At 32.8% G+C, this 16450-nt stretch overlaps 2 protein-coding genes across 5 annotated transcripts; both read left to right on the top strand.

The window, feature by feature from the left end:
• Positions 1-4727: 4727 nt before the first annotated feature.
• LOC137827297 (peptidyl-prolyl cis-trans isomerase FKBP62) lies at positions 4728-10059 on the top strand. 4 transcript variants are annotated; one of them, XR_011083703.2, is made up of 14 exons: positions 4746-5189; positions 5263-5349; positions 6416-6676; positions 6765-6839; positions 6918-6998; positions 7116-7310; positions 7424-7516; positions 7610-7785; positions 8440-8562; positions 8645-8791; positions 8873-9000; positions 9136-9280; positions 9403-9512; positions 9821-10059. XR_011083703.2 is itself a non-coding variant. In XM_068633586.2 (13 exons), the coding sequence occupies exons 1-12, from the start codon at positions 5033-5035 to the stop codon at positions 9245-9247; spliced, it is 1635 nt and encodes a 544-aa protein (XP_068489687.2). In that variant the 5' UTR covers positions 4728-5032; the 3' UTR covers positions 9248-9254; positions 9403-9650. The 4 variants fall into 4 exon arrangements, 2 of the variants coding, with proteins under 2 accessions (XP_068489687.2, XP_068489688.2); XR_011083702.2 differs by having other exon boundaries at positions 9136-9254; XM_068633586.2 differs by lacking the exon at positions 9821-10059 and having other exon boundaries at positions 4728-5189; positions 9136-9254; positions 9403-9650.
• A 5047-nt stretch (positions 10060-15106) lies between these two features.
• On the top strand, positions 15107-15760 carry LOC137827056 (metallothionein-like protein 4A). Its single transcript, XM_068633264.2, has 2 exons — positions 15107-15255; positions 15405-15760. The coding sequence occupies exons 1-2, from the start codon at positions 15161-15163 to the stop codon at positions 15562-15564; spliced, it is 255 nt and encodes an 84-aa protein (XP_068489365.1). The 5' UTR covers positions 15107-15160; the 3' UTR covers positions 15565-15760.
• Positions 15761-16450: the final 690 nt, after the last annotated feature.

Here is a 16450-nt window from a genome sequence, read left to right on the forward strand (position 1 = left end):
AAATGATGTGAAGAGAGCTAGGAAACATACTCTAATACAAGAGTATGAGATGTTTAAAATGCCCAAAGGAGAATCAATTACTGAAGTACAAAAGAGATTCACTCACATCATCAACCATCTAATGAACCTTGGAAAAACCTTTAATAAAAAGGAGCTAAACATCAAGATTCTCAAGTGTCTTGATAGATCTTGGCAACCTAAGGTAACGATAATCTCTGAATCAAAGGACTTAACATCCTTGATTACGGCTTCCTTGTTTGGTAAGCTTAGAGAACATGAGTTGGAGATGAATAGACTCAATGTTCAAGAAAGTGAGGACAAGCATGTAAGGAACATTGCCTTGAAAGCTGCCAAGCACAAGAAGAAGAAATATTCAAGTGATGAAAGCGAGGAAGAAAATCTAAGCTTGCTGTCCAAAAAGTTCAGCAAATTCTTGAAGAGAAATCGCAACAAAGAATCCAACAAAGAAAGATTTCAATCTTAAAGGGATTTTGAGTCAATAAAGTTTTCTTTAAAGTCTGATATGGTTCTGAAGGAAGTTACATCTTGTCATAAAAAGGAATATATTCCATATCTTGGAAATTCAAATGCCTTTATGACTAGTCAAAGTCACATGTGATGACCATGTGTTTTTCTGCTTTGGACTGACGTTTTCTGTGCAAGGCTTGGATCTGTTTCTACCTTGAAGACTGAAACCCACTACCACCAAAAGATCAAAGAGGGATTTTGTTTTGCTATAAAATTTGTTGCAGTTGTTTTCCTTTACAAAAACAACCCATTTGCTCATCTTTTGCTTCATCTCTTTTTCTCCTTGTGTGTGTGCCTTTTTCTCATTCTGTTTTCATGGATTCCACTCCACCTACATCAAAGAGGATTAAAACCAGGGTTGTGAGATCAGGAGGACGTCTTGAGGGCTGGTTTTCAGGAGATAATGAATTGATTGAGAAGTATCGCTTTGAAACAAGTAGAAAAGTGATAAACAACCCAAAAATTGTCTCCTTTGATTGGTTGAAAAGCCAAAAGTTGGACAATGTGAGGAGGCTTCTCAAAGAACAATTGTTGAAGATGTTCTTGGAGATGAAGGGGAACATATATCCGGATCTAATTCGGGGTTTCTAACACAAATTTTAAGTTTGAAGGTAATAATATTGTTTCTCATGTTAAGGGTGTAGATATGGAGATTACCCATGATATATGGGCTGCTGTAATTAGTTTGAAATATGTTGGGCTGAGAATCAATAAAGGAAACATTGGTGTGGTGGAAAACTTCAACAAAGTTCAGTACTATAGAAGCTGTTTGAAGAATCCTCAAACTCAAATAAGGACTTGTTCTGTTGGAGGTTTGAAGTTAAATAAAAGGTTGTTAGCTCTCATTGTTACATGGATTTTAACACCTAGAGGAAGCAACCATTCTGTTTTAATTGAAGAAGAGCTCATCATGAACAAAGTCAAGATCAATTGAATTCGTATCATCAAGGAGCACATGCAAAAATCTATTAGGTTAAGTGATTACCATTATCCTTATGCTGTATTGATTTCTAAGTTCTTACTCTATTTTGAAGTGAATCTTGAGGATGAAACATCTGAGTTGGTGAAATCAACACTTGAAGTGAACAATGGTTCACTAAGCAAGATGGGTTTTACCAAGATCAATGGAAGATGGGTAAGTAAGGATGGTGAACATGGTGGTTCCTCAAGTGTTGCACAAGCTAAAAATGATGAAGAAGATCAAGATGGTGTTGATATGAATGTTCAAGATGCAGAACAACCTGCAACTAATTTTGGTGCTGGGACAAGTGTTGGACATCAAGGAGATGGGACTCCTTTAATGACTTCCTTTGAAAGTTACCTGGTGAATAGGCTAGATGACTTTGCGAAAAATCAAAGGAATCTTCATGGTCTTTGTGTTTCAAACTTTCAGAACTTTGATAATAGATTCCAAAGCATGGATACAAGGTTTTAAATGCTTGATGAACAAATTGAAGTCGTTCATAATCAAATCTTTGAGTTGCAATATGGAAAGGAAGACTGAAGAAAAACAATCGGTTGATCTGTTGAAACAACCGACTGTTAAGCTTGTCTGTCAAGGCTTTATTGTTTTCTATCTTTATATTTCCTTATTCTGAATTATTTTGTTTTATCTCTTCCTAAAGTCTATTTGTGAAGACAAATAGGGGGAGAATATTTGGTTTTGTGTTGCCAAAACTCTGATCTGTTTCAATGTTGTTTAAATTCTGTTGTTATTGTTGCTATTTTTATCTTAGTTTTTTGGTTGGTTTTTCTGCTCTAAGGTTTATGCAGAAAACCAGTTGATGTGCTATTCTAACCTGCTGTTAAAGATGCTCTGATTTGCATAGGTTTTGCTTTGCAGGTGCTGCTTCAGATTCAAATAAAGACCAACACAAGCAACCAGGGATTTGTATTCATCAAATAGGGGGAGATTGTTGATCAAGAGTGATCAAGTGCTTTGAAGAATTCAAATTGTGCTTTGAAGAATCCAAATCCTATGTGCTTGATGCAAGGCTGCGTTGCTGCTGTGTTTTGGGAGGGATCTGGGTAGTATTATTTGTAATCCACTCCTTTGTTGAATCTAAAGCTAATGTGTTTTAAATCTTTTTTGAAATAAAGTGTTTTTCAAATTAAGTGAAAAACAACTTGTTGTTTTGTCGAATCAACCGGTTGTTTTACTCTTAGAAGTTTTTGAAAATGTTGAAAACTGTTTAAGTTTGGTTGACTTAACTGCCAAACCAAACAATCGGTTGTTTCGTGGTTTCAACCGATTGTTTCTTTGAAAATCCTAACAGAATTCTGTTTTGGTGGTTGAATGTGCTTTAAATGATTTCCAACTGAATACGCTCCTTCATTAAATGCTTTGACCAATCTTTGGAAAATATAAATAATTTTTTTATGTTTTCAAAAAAAGAAGAGAGAAACAGATTTGAGTTTTTCAGTTGTGAAAGAGTTGATTCAAGATTTGAACATTCACATCAAAGCTTTGGGTTTTCTAAGAGAGTGGAATAGGATTGCATTTTTATTGATTTCAGATTATTTTGTAAACAAGTGTAATCTCTTATCAACCTTCTGTATTTCTGGTGTTGTGTTGCCAAGGAGTGTAGTGTGCTCCTGAGGTGGTCAAGATCAATACTCTTGGTGTGTGAATTGCCAAAGTGAGTGTGTTTCTTGAAGGGTTCAAGGTCACTGCTTTGGTGGATTGTGTGTTGTAATCTGGTTTGATTACTTAGTGGATTATCCAGTTGTTTTTTGGGGATTAGATGTAGCTCTTGGTTTAAGAGTGAACAAGTATAAACTGTTGGTGTATCTTTCTCTTACCCTTAAACTCATTTAAATTCTGTTTTTACTTTTACTGGTATAAACAACCGATTGTTTTTCTGCTGCTTTGCTGTTTTATTGCTGTTGTTCTTGGCTAACCTGATTTCTGTTCAGGATTCATACAAAGAATTTTGTTAAACTTTAAAAAGATTTCAAAAACCTCTCTTAAATAATTCACTCCCCCTCTCGTTTAAGGCCATATATTCTAACATTAACCTGGGTTACAACCAATGCTAACAACAAATGATTCCACTAACCAATCAACTAGTTGCAAGTATTCTTACTAACACTTCTAACTTATAGTAAGTACATAAATTCATTACCAACTATTCACTAACCTACTCTTGAGATTACGCACGAATGCACAAGGTTTATCAAAACAAAGTAAACAAATTCTCTTTAATAAAGTTGTTTATACTAGGTTCACATAGAAACAAATGAATATAAAATTTGAATACTCCTTATAATAAGAGATAACTTCACAACATAAGAATTTACAAATAAAACACTATTTTCTATATTATTTAGAAGATATTTTTTTACTACGAATTAAGAAGTTAATAAAGAAATTGAAGACTTACATTTTTTAGGAGTTAAAAAATTCCACTAAGACCAAGTGCTTATGCTTTTGCAGATAGTGCTTTATTAGAGATTGTGAAACTTTATGTTCATACTTATGTTCTAAAGCATATTTTGTATGGGTAAAGAACAAACGTTTTTTAAGCAATTATTATGTTATACTAACTACGTTGAAAGGAGTCAATAATGTTACGAATGTCAAAATTTACATAAAAAAATGACAGAATTGACTATTTAGAAAATATCTTCTATATGGCGAATGTTGTAGCTTTTAAAAGCCTCACACGATCATCTAGTGTTACATAAGTATATAACATTTCTTCTATACTCATTCTACCTTGATTAACTATTTTGTAATATTAAAATATACATGTGTTTAGTGTTGCTTTGAAATGTATCTAGCTTTTCAAAATACGTCTATTGCAATAGTTTATTTTTTAATATATATATATATATATATAATCATACAAGCTTAAATAATATTTCTGAAATACACTATTAAATTTATTGAATGACTAAATTTAATGCCTTTTATTTTCATCAAAATTATGAAAAGCTTTTAAACAAAATCTTTAAATATAAATTTTCACCTAACTGTCAAAAAAATAATCTATTACCTTTCTAGTTATCACATAAAAAAATTAATCTAATATTATATTTTTTAAAATTGATAAAAAAACAATTTACATCAAATTTCACTTCCCCTTCTTTTCTATCATACACATCATTATTTAAATTTTTAATTTTTTTCCCTTTTTTTCATTTCAAACAAAGAAGTTCTCTCTGTATCACCTCACTTTCTTTCTTATTTGTCTTCTGTGTTCCAATTGTTTCCCAGCATCCAAAGGCCGGCCAAAGAATTACTCACTAGACCTGCATGGATATCGTTCTACTACTTGTCAAAACAAAATTAATAAGAAACCTACATTATATTATATTTTTAAATAAAAGAATTCTCCTTGAAGAAATCCTGACCGTTGATCCCATCGCGCATCAGCACGCTTTTCATGTGTAAGAACCAATGCAAGCGTTCTCATTCCCTATAGAACTCTCTAGAACCTCTGTTCACTAGCAAGACTAAAACCTCACTCTCTTCTTCCTTTCCCCGGCGTCAGAGAAAGCGATGGAAGAAGATTTCAACATTCCCGGCGGCGAGGAAATGGATCTCGGCGAAGTCAAGGTCGGAGAGGAGAGGGAGATCGGATCCAACGGCCTGAAGAAGAAGCTCCTTAAGGAAGGTCAAGGCTGGGAAACCCCCGAAGTCGGCGACGAAGTTAAAGGTAGGCCTAACCACATCAATTGCTCTGTCGTATTCACCTTTCCGTTATTTTTTCTCATTTCTTTAATTTGCAGTTCATTACACTGGGACTTTGCTCGACGGAACGAAGTTCGATTCGAGCCGTGACAGGGATTCTCCCTTCAGCTTCACGCTCGGTCAAGGTATGCGATCTCGCTACCGTTATCGTGAATTCAGTGTGTTTTTTATTTGCTTGCTTAATGTTGGAAAATGTTAGTGGAGCTCTCGTGCGTGCGATTGTGCATGATTAGTACATTTTTTACTCGTTTAATCATTTTTTTACTTTTTGTTCTATGTTGGATTTTAATTTTAAAGGAAGCGGGCTTTTGTGTTATGTTGAACTGGTTTGCGCTTCTGGTGTCAGTTGTTGCTATAACTGACTGATTAATTTAGGTCCGTTTGGATTGAGATAACTATGTCTATGTTTTTTCTCCTGTTTCGACAAATAATTAAAGAAGGTGTTACCTTGCTTTTGCTTTATTTCCACTTTTCGGAGATGCGTAAGGAAAATGCTGGATTTTGTTTTCATCATTTCTTGTACGATGCTTTGAGAGTAGGAAATTAAGTTAAAACTATGTGGTATTTTTGTAATTTTTTCAAAATAGGAACTAAAAATAGAAAATGTGCTCTCAAACCAAATAGGTCCGTAGTTATCTTCTGGCCTTTCCTTGTTATGTCATACATCATCATTTTGATGAGTTGTGCAATTCCAAATCATGTGAAACTGTGTCTAATAATATTTTTGTTCTGTTATGGTAGGCTTGGGTGTACTCTGTATTGTTAGCAGCCGTTGTGTTACGTTTTAGAATAGAAATTAAAAATACATTGATTGCTAGAGTTATACTGATATTTTAGCGTGTTACACTTTTAGATCTATACTTGTAGCAAACAAGTATGTGATATCTGTGGTTGATAATTTGTCTTTGTAGAGTTTGAAGAGTGGAAAGCATATGAATGAATAGTTGTCATATATTGATTAGTATTTGGTAGGCCTTCTTTGTGGTGTGTCTCAAGCTTTCCTAAATCTTGTTTGGGTATAATGTCAACTTCCATTGCAACCTCAACTCAAATTTTCTTCTGTTTGGTATTAGTGTCATCAATGTTTGAATAGAAATAAATGGTATGCTTAACCCTTGAGGGAAAATGGCTTGAAAGTAATCTTAGACACATGTCAAATATATCTAAGTGACATCTTTGTTGGAACTGCAGGGCAGGTAATTAAAGGATGGGATGAAGGTATTAAAACAATGAAGAAAGGTGAAAATGCCATTTTTACCATCCCTCCTGAGCTAGCATATGGTGAATCTGGTTCCCCTCCAACGATACCTCCTAATGCTACACTCCAATTTGACGTTGAGCTTCTTTCATGGACTAGTGTAAAGGACATATGCAAGGATGGTGGTATATTTAAAAAGATACTTACCGAGGGAGAGAAATGGGAGAACCCTAAGGATCCTGATGAAGTATTGGGTATATATGTCTAATTTAATTGAGTTTATGTGATGCCTGTGTTAATTACTTTAGTGTTAACTAATTGTTGTGCTTGTTGGTAATGCAGTTAAGTATGAAGCTCATCTGGAAGATGGAAAACTGGTAGGAAAGTCTGATGGAGTGGAGTTCACAGTCAGAGAGGGTCAGTGCATTCAAACTTTCTTATCAGATTATTGTTTTGTTTTACTGAGTATCTGAAGTTAATGTTTATACTTGATAGGTCATTATTGTCCTGCATTGTCAAAGGCTGTTAAAACCATGAAGAAGGGAGAGAAAGTGGTTTTGACAGTTAAGCCACAATGTAAGTTATCTAAGCTCTACTGAATATTTTGGTGATTAGCTATGACTGACATTCTTCGTGATATTTTGTGTCTTTTTCCTAATTTGAAGTTTTTTTCATTTCTTTGTCGGATCATAGATGGATTTGGTGAGAAGGGGAAGCCAGCACAAGGTGAGGAAGGTGCTGTTCCACCAAATGCATCATTGGAGATTACTCTTGAATTAGTTTCATGGAAAACTGTTTCGGAAGTAACTGATGATAAGAAGGTCATAAAGAAGATTGTCAAGGAAGGGGAAGGATATGAGCGTCCAAACGAGGGGGCCAGCGTGAAGGGTAATACTTATTATTTTGAATAATGACTGTTGTCTATTGCCTATTGCTATATTTATTTATTTATGCATTTAATACATCATTTCTGACTATATCTTTGTCATTTTCTGTCTCAGTGAAACTAATTGGTAAGCTTCAAGATGGTACTGCCTTTTTGAGTAAGGGCCACGATGGAGAAGAGAAGCTGTTTGAATTCAAAACCGATGAGGGTAACTTGAAATCTGCTAGTGTTCTCAGTCCTCTTCATCCACTATATATTATATTTTTTTGGTCAGTAAAGTGATTTTTGATGTGTGTAACAGAACAAGTTGTTGATGGACTTGATAGAGCTGTATTGACTATGAAGAAGGGCGAGGTTGCATTGTTGACCATTGAACCTGAGTATGCTTTTGGTTCATCAGAGTCTCAGCAGGACTTGGCAGTGGTTCCTTCTAACTCGACTGTGTATTTTGAAGTTGAGCTAGTGTCATTTGAGAAAGTAAGTTAATAGCAGTGTTGAATTGGTACTACTGACCTTTGATTTCATTAATGTTTTAATTTTGATAAAAAGAAATTCTGATTTATAATGAAAAAGCAACTTGACAGCCTTAACTGCAATGTAATAAAGAACTGGTCAAGACTGGATAGAAAGCTTGATAACTCTACGTCTTAGTGTTTTACCCAAAACCAGAACATTCTAATTGCCTTTTTTTTCTGTACCTGCCTGCCTTTTGAGTTCAATTCAACCGTTTTCCCTATCCAATTTGAGCATTGGGAGCTCATTTCTGTACCTTCACATATTTCTATTCGTCCGTTAAAAATCGTCCATAACTGAACCATCTTCCAAGTCTAGTTGTGTTGTACAATGGTTCATTGCATGCTCTATGACCTCAAATAAGAACCAGTTCAGCTAGGTAGATCAGAGCAGTTATCAAAGTATTTCTTTTAACTTCTTTATGACATTGAGTGTATGTTATTTTACAAAATTGAGTTGTTTTGCTCGCTATGAAATAAGAGTAGTGATCTGGAAGTCAGAATTTTATGATTTGTTGGCACTCCTTTTTACATTTGCACACTTGTTCATTTTCGTACATTGGATTATATATTTAAACAGTTTTATCGCTAGTAATCTATATCTGGTTTTTCTCTACAGGAGAAAGAGTCCTGGGATCTGAATACCGAAGAGAAACTTGAAGCTGCCGGTAAGAAGAAAGAAGAAGGAAATGTGTTGTTTAAAGCTGGTAAATATGTAAGAGCATCCAAAAGATATGAAAAGGTAATCTAAGATGGATTATATACATTTCTTCACCTTCTATATGTTGATACACCTTTTGATGGTACTGAAAACTTAAGTGTAGGCTGTGAAACACATAGAATATGATTCTTCCTTTGGCGAGGAGGAGAAAAAGCTGGCGAAGACCTTGAAGGTTGCCTGCAATCTGAACAATGCTGCTTGCAAGTTGAAGTTAAAAGACTATAAAGAAGCAGAGAAATTGTCTACCAAGGTACTATTATTCTATCTGCCCTCCTTGGGAATCACTAACGTAGCCTTTTCCGTAAAAATGACTTTTGGCATGGATTGGTAGGTGTTAGACCTTGAGAGTACAAACGTGAAAGCCCTCTATAGAAGGGCCCAAGCATATATGCAGCTGACTGACTTTGATTTGGCTGAACTTGACCTGAAGAAAGCTCTTGAGATTGACCCTAACAACAGGTACATGCTCTAAATAAGCTACTATTTTTTACCTTCATGCATTATTTGAGATTTACTGAGATCAGTTACTTTGTATATGAGCAATTTATTTTTTAGTTTTCCTTGCAATCTAATTGTTCTCTGCGCATGAACCAGGGATCTCAAATTGGAGTACAAGACTCTGAGGGAAAAGGTGAAAGAGAATAATAGAAAGGAGGCGCAATTTTATGGAAATATGATCAACAAATTGACAAAGATTGGTTCCTGATAGCAATGTAGGTATTTCATCATGGTTTTTATGGTATGTTCCATCTCTTATGGATCAATTACCAAATTATTTAAGCCTTTTCTTGTTGATGTAATAAAGAAGTTAAAAGAAATATTTTGTCCTTGTGATGATATACTGTTGTTTTTGGCATGCAGAAACCAGCTACCAATACTGGTATTGATCCGTGGTTACTGACAACAAAATCTAAATGTCATCCAAAATGGAGAGTAGTTTGGCCCCTCGTTTTCTAGGTTTGATCTTCGCGGTATGGTTTGTGCCTTAGGGAGATTTGATGGATATTTATTTCGGATTTATTATCGAAAGTTGACATAATTGAGTTAAATTATATGTTCCACAATTAAATGATTAGAAATGCAATTGAATGGGTGATGGTTTGGTAGGACCTTTGTGTTTGCATTAGATGAAAAAAAGCATTTGAAGTAAAAATTGGTTTATGCATATCTACTTTTTAAAAATGATCAGAAGTCAGTTTTTTCCCGTTTTAATAACATGAATTTTTTTTTCTAAATAACACGATCAACAGTAAATAACCATTTGTTCTGAAATAATCAGGAAGGAAATTACATGCCTGTTCGTTTGGGGTTCAGTTGAAGACAGTAATACCCAGAATACAAAAAAGTGGTAATTATGATTTTAATCCCTCGTTTATTGATTTGACGAGACCTAGTTTCTTGTAAACTTTTTTCGTTTTGTTCATGATACTTCTATCATTAAATGATAATGTGACGGATAAAAAAGTTGATCATAATTTTATTTTTTCTAGTATTATTTTATGGACGTATTTTTACTGATTTCAAGTATCACATTTGTATGAATTTAGTTCCACAAGTTTTTATTCTGTGAATTGAATCCTTCAAATTGTAGGCTTTTATAATTTTAATTCTATTAATTCAACCATCTAGGTGTCACAATTTTGTGATTTTAATATTTAAACATGTTAATATAAGTCCTAAATCAGTATCATAATATTAAATTTGAAGACAAAAACAGTATGAAATGTAAAGAGTTTAATTATAGTATGTTACGTAAAGCGTTTAATTGGGACAAGGAGACTTGTATATAAAGAACAATTAATTAAGAACAAAAATCAATCCTAAAAGTATATATAAAATTTTAACTACATTTTTTTGGAAAAGTAAAATTACCCCATAGGAGTTTTTAATATAATTACTTTTATAATTAGAATATACGTACATGTATAATTACTTTTATACTTTTATAATTACTTTTAAGCACTTCAAATGTGTAAACATACAAACTTAATAAAAAACTGAAAGTCCTTGTTAGCTGAATGAGAATATAGTTTTTTTTTTTTGTAACTTGATTTATTGCTCTTACACTAACACGTCATTTTTACTGTATTAATTCAAGCAAATGATAAAATTGTAAATAAATTAAAATGTAAGGTTAATTATAACTCTAAACATATTAATAACCACAATTTAAGTTATTTAAAATTTATATTTAAAATGTAAGGACTTATTTTTCCTAAATTACTATAAAGAGTGTGTCTTCTACACATAGTTAAAATCTAACTCTTAACTAAAGAAAAATCATCTTTTACATAAATTGAAATTTTGGCAACATAAAGATTGAAATTTGAATATTTTCCAATTTAAAAACAACCAATATAATCAATGCATGTACATTCATAATCTCAATTCATCCATTTTTTGGAGATTGACCATCTTTAAACTCCATCTAAGTTCGCTCAAAATATGCATGAAATTTCATAAGTATGAACTTTTCAAATTTAAGTAACATATCATAAGAACCATCAATGTATCATTCATTCATAATAGCAAATTAAAACAGTAATATAATAGTTGCTGCAAAAACAAATCAACTGTAGGAAATTGAATTTAAAACAATACATTGACAATGAAATTTAAATCTGTCTAATTTTTTTATAAAAAAAAATAGATTTTGGTTACTTTTAACTGTTATTGTGAATTTCTAATTAAGTTGATTTTTGAACATAATCTTAGGACTTTTTTACCTAGCTCACTCTTCTTCCTTAGATTCGAGAACGTGTGAGGAAAAATGGGAGATTAGTTCCTATTTATAGCAATTCCTTGCACTAGAGGGCAAAGCTTAATTAACTAAAAAAACCTTAATGGTCCAAAAATTACATATGGTCGTGAGTTACTTTTCATAATAAAATCTTATATTAAAATAATACGAATAAATATAAATAACATGTTATAATAACTGTGTTTTCAAGTGAATACGAAATTGGTAAAAAGGTTGGGTATTTCTTCCTGCATCCCTATAATTTTCTTCATGTATCTCTGCATTTTTTTAAATACTGAAATTATCTTTAACAGAATAAGGATTCTGTAGGTAAAAGGTGTTTCTGAAATATGAATTCTATAAGAAAAGGATGTTTCTGGAATAGGAAATTCAAAAGGCGAAAAACTATTGTGAAATATTCTTTCTCGAACACATTTTTTATTTATTTTTGGAATAGTAAATTCGGAACATAAAATGTGTTTCAGAAAGTATGTTCTGGAAATATTTCGAGAAAAGTAATTTGAAAATCATTTTTAAAGTCTTTTTTCCAAAAAAATGATGACTTGTAAGAAAACATTTGTTGGGATGCAGCTAAAAACGCCCAAAGGTCTGGTAGGTGGTTTACAAAGGGTGGCAAAATATCTTGGAGTAAGTGGGCTTGGTCCAATATTTTTCTTTTACTAATTGTAACTCTGTTATCTTGAACCAATAAGATTAAACCTTCGTTAATTTTAGGTAGATTTTCCTTACACCACATCATTTCGAATTGCATCCAATATGCACAAGTGAAAAAGATCAAAATATCCTTAATGAAATGAAAATTAGGGTTTGAGTAAAATGTGCACTGAACCTAGCAGCCACTGAGCACCCTTCATTCTTCTTTGGTCAGTGAGGCATCATGACTAAGCCAGCGGCAGAACCTTATAGACACCGCGACGAAAACAACGTTGAGGCACCGTGACGACAACAAACGAAGTCATTGGAAAAGGAGACGCATCGTAGAAGGTGAGCCAGAATTAAGAGTGAAACGGTTCCTCCGTTACCACACCAACAACACTTCCTCTGCACCTCAAATGAACACCAACTTCCTTTTCACCTCAGCCCTACACCTTTTTTAAGAATAAGAAGACAATGACAGAATGGAATTTTAAAAACTTTGTTGGATGGACATCCAAATTGATATGGTGCAGGAGCAATTGTCTTAATTTTATATTAATTTGCCCAAAAATATATAAACTAAAAATAAATTAATAAGTAATTAATTTTGTGTAGTTAAATTTTTTATGGAAGTTCATAAAACATTTTATGGAGGTTTAAAAACTTATAGTATTTTATGGAGGTTTTGAAATCCATAAAATTTTACGAAGATTTTGAAACTCATGATAATGAACAGGAATCTTGACACCCATGACAGTTAACGGAAATTTTGAAACTCATGATAATTAAGGGATTTCCTGGAATTTATAAAATCTCCAAAAAAAAACACTCAAAGGATGATTTAACGGACGTAACTACAACTCTGAATAAATAATTTAACGAATATTTTAACCCTTAATAAAGTAAAAACAAATATCCGTTAAAATTATTTTTTCTTATAATAATTTTTGGTGTTAAAACTCGTAGTTATAGTTTTATTTTTAAGAGATGCATTAGAAAAAATATAAAAAAAATATCATTGGTTTTGACTGAGAGTTTTAGATATATAAAAATAATATTATTATTTTCATTAGTTATAATTAGTTTATATATTTAATTGAAATTAATTAAAATATTTGAGAATATTATTATCTTTCATGGATGACCCAGCTTATAGACACTACATGAAAAACTGATAGAAGATTTTCACTTTTAAACACCAATGTCTTTACTCCACTCTATTCTTTTGAACTTGTTAGGTCAGATTTAGTTTCTGGCCATAAATGAACATGTTAAATAGATGACAAGAAGAACACATGTTTATTTTTATTTCAGAAATAAAGATTGATTACATTAAGATTTTTCTTCTACAAGAGCAATATCTCAGATCCTAACCACCAAAGCAACATAGCCTACGATTTCTTGTTGAATATAATAGTAATGTTGGATTATAGTGGTCATATTAGTAATTATTTGCTATAATATGTCTCTTTGTTAACTAAAAACATACGTATTAGATCATACTTATAATATTATTCTTATTTATACTTTAAAATATTATATATTATATACTTATATTCATTACATTTAGATATTCTTTGTCGAGAAGATTCATAATAAAGTTTGTTCTTACAAGGACTAAGAACACTAGAATCAGGTTGACAAGATTAACTCTTATACAAATCTTCCGAACTTTGGGCTGAACTCTCTTGGTCTCTTCTCACATTGGGTGCTTTAGGCTTCTCCTCAAGGTAGATGCTCTCGACTTCTCTTTCGGCTAAGTGCTCTCGGCTTCTCCTTCAGCTAGGTGCTCTCGGCTTCTCCTTCAGTTAGGTGCTCTCGGCTTCTCCTTCAGCTAAGTGCTCTCGGCTTCTCCTTCAGCTAGGTGCTCTCGGCTTCTCCTTCAGCTAGGTGCTCTCGGCTTCTTCTCGGGTTGGGCTCTCACGCCTTCTACTCGAGTTGGGCTCTTGGCTTCTTCTCCTCACAGGTGGGTGTGTGTACCTGCAAGGCGCTTCGATGCCAAAGTCAGATATAGTTTTATGTTCATCAGATAAATTGAATCTCACTTACCTCTTGAGTTGAACCTCTATTTATAAGGCTCTCTTATTGGGCTTAAGAGTTACTTGGGTCTTTTCTTTTTGCACCTAACATTTTGAAAACACACACCTGTATATTTGGGCCCATCTTATAGGCTTTGCTATAATCACTAATTTAATTTTACTTATTTACTTTTTATATTTAACATTTCGGTTGAGACTTTCAGTACAATCTTTCGGTCGAAACTTTTGGTACAACCTTTCGGTTGACCTTTCGGCCTAGACAATACAGAGTTCATTTGTTATTTATATATAAAGAGTACTGATTATTTGAAAAAAACCAATACGCCAAATTACATCTTTTTTCCTCTGCTTACTAATTTACAAAAATATCCATGTCACATAACTAACTAATCAGGCATTTAAAGAAGTTATATTCTGACCCATGAAAAAATTGATTGTCAAAAACTAATTTTAGATATATAAAATACGCAGATGATTATCTTTGATTATAATATAATAGATTTCTTAAGAACCTATTTAATAATTAATTTTCTAAGTCATGCAGATAGTAATAGATTCTTGGTTACTTTGTAATTATTTTTTTGGAGTTAGTTTTTAAGATGTTTAGTCTGTCAGATTAATTATTAATATTACCTACCATTTTGAAATTATCAATGTAATAAGAAATTTAATTTTATATTTATTTATTACTTTCTGTAACCATAGAACATTCCCTAAATAACGTAATTCATTTGGATCAGATTATATCGTATGAATTCAAACATGTAAATTACTTGGTTTCAGTATAGATAGATAGCTAGAAAAAAGGATGACTTTGAGATTTATACTGATTATCTGGAATCAGTGGTTCCAGAAGTATCATCATACGTAGAAGGTGCTCGAAATAGCATGAAGGTATAATAAGAAGAAAGTTTCACATATATATATATAGGACACGTGTAAACCAAGCTTAGGATGGAGAATATGACAAAGACAACATGTTCTACAACATTAGCGGTGGACATGAGTTGATTCAGCTATTGCATGTTACACGTGTTGAGCTGGTGAATTGCATGCAAAGATGTTGCCACGAACATGTGACGACGACATTTGGTGTTGTGTGTTGGGGACATGTATAAAAAGGTTGCACATATGTAACATCCTCAAAGCATAAAACATATTCTGAGAGTGATAGTGAGAGAAAATGAGTAACACAGGTGGAGATGCATTTAGAGGGATGGCAGCTTGTGATGACAGGTGTGGGTGCACAGTTCCATGCCCTGGTGGTTCTTCTTGCAGGTCTCTTTCTTAATTTCATAATAAAACTACTTGAGTTTTCAATGCTTTTCTGCTACCCGAATCTCTTCAGTTCCAAGATTGGGTAGATGCACAATTTTTCTGATATCAAACAGTGTCTTCTGCTGAGATATTTATGAGTGATAATGCAGGTGCAGGAGTGCTGGGACTACAACGGGAGGGGGTGATCACGTGACATGCACGTGTGGAGAGCACTGTGGATGCAATCCATGTTCATGTTCCAAAACTGCAGCAGCTGGAAGTGGGTGCAGATGTGGTTCAGGTTGCGCATGTGTCTCTTGCCGCTCCTGAATAATGACTATGAAAGTTTAAATCAGATAAAATTAGCCTGGTGTCAATGCCCTAATAGGTAGTTAATGCCCTAATAGGTAGTTGAATGCTTAAACTCATATATATGTAGCTCAAGTACTATTTGCGAAGGTTTTTGCTTATGGAATCAAATCATAAATAAAATATTATGCATTTAGAAAAATGCATCTTGTGATAATGATGTTGGTGTTAATGGGATAGATGTATGATACTCAGAAAACAACACTACTTTATCTTTTTTTATTAATTTTATTTGGTTTGTTTCCTTTTATTTTCTAAGATAATAGTAGTCATATATTCATATATATGCATCATACTTATCAGGTCATGTTATAAAAGGTCATGTTATAAAGATAGATGCACATATATATACACTATTTTATTTATTTATAATTTTAAAATAATGTTCATAAACACACATATTTATATAAAATTAACCAAGCAACAACTATATCTGAAGATTAATGAATAATTGGGAAGAAGAAGAAAAGCATCAACCATTCAAAACCAAGAAAGACACCACCTCAAATACAAGTAGCCATAATTACAGAATCGATACTCTTGTCTTATATACAAGCCAAAATCAAATCTAAACACTTGTCATATATATAAGCCAAATCTAAACACTTGTCATATATATAAGCCAAAATCAAATTTAAACTTTTGGGCAAAGGCAAAATTAAATTTAAATTTTGGGCACCGATTTTGTCTTGTTTTACATGAAAATCAATTCTTACATTTTCTAATTCAAAATGAACTTAAGAGAAAATCAATTCTATAACTAAAGAAGTGCATATATTATCTCATATGTCTTTTGGATCATCAAAAAAACTTTTTCACTCATGAAACTTCTTAAGATCCCTATTTC

This window comes from Phaseolus vulgaris, chromosome 8 (assembly GCF_051622355.1).
Source record: "Phaseolus vulgaris cultivar YP4 chromosome 8, ASM5162235v1, whole genome shotgun sequence".
Classification (NCBI taxonomy): domain Eukaryota; kingdom Viridiplantae; phylum Streptophyta; class Magnoliopsida; order Fabales; family Fabaceae; genus Phaseolus; species Phaseolus vulgaris.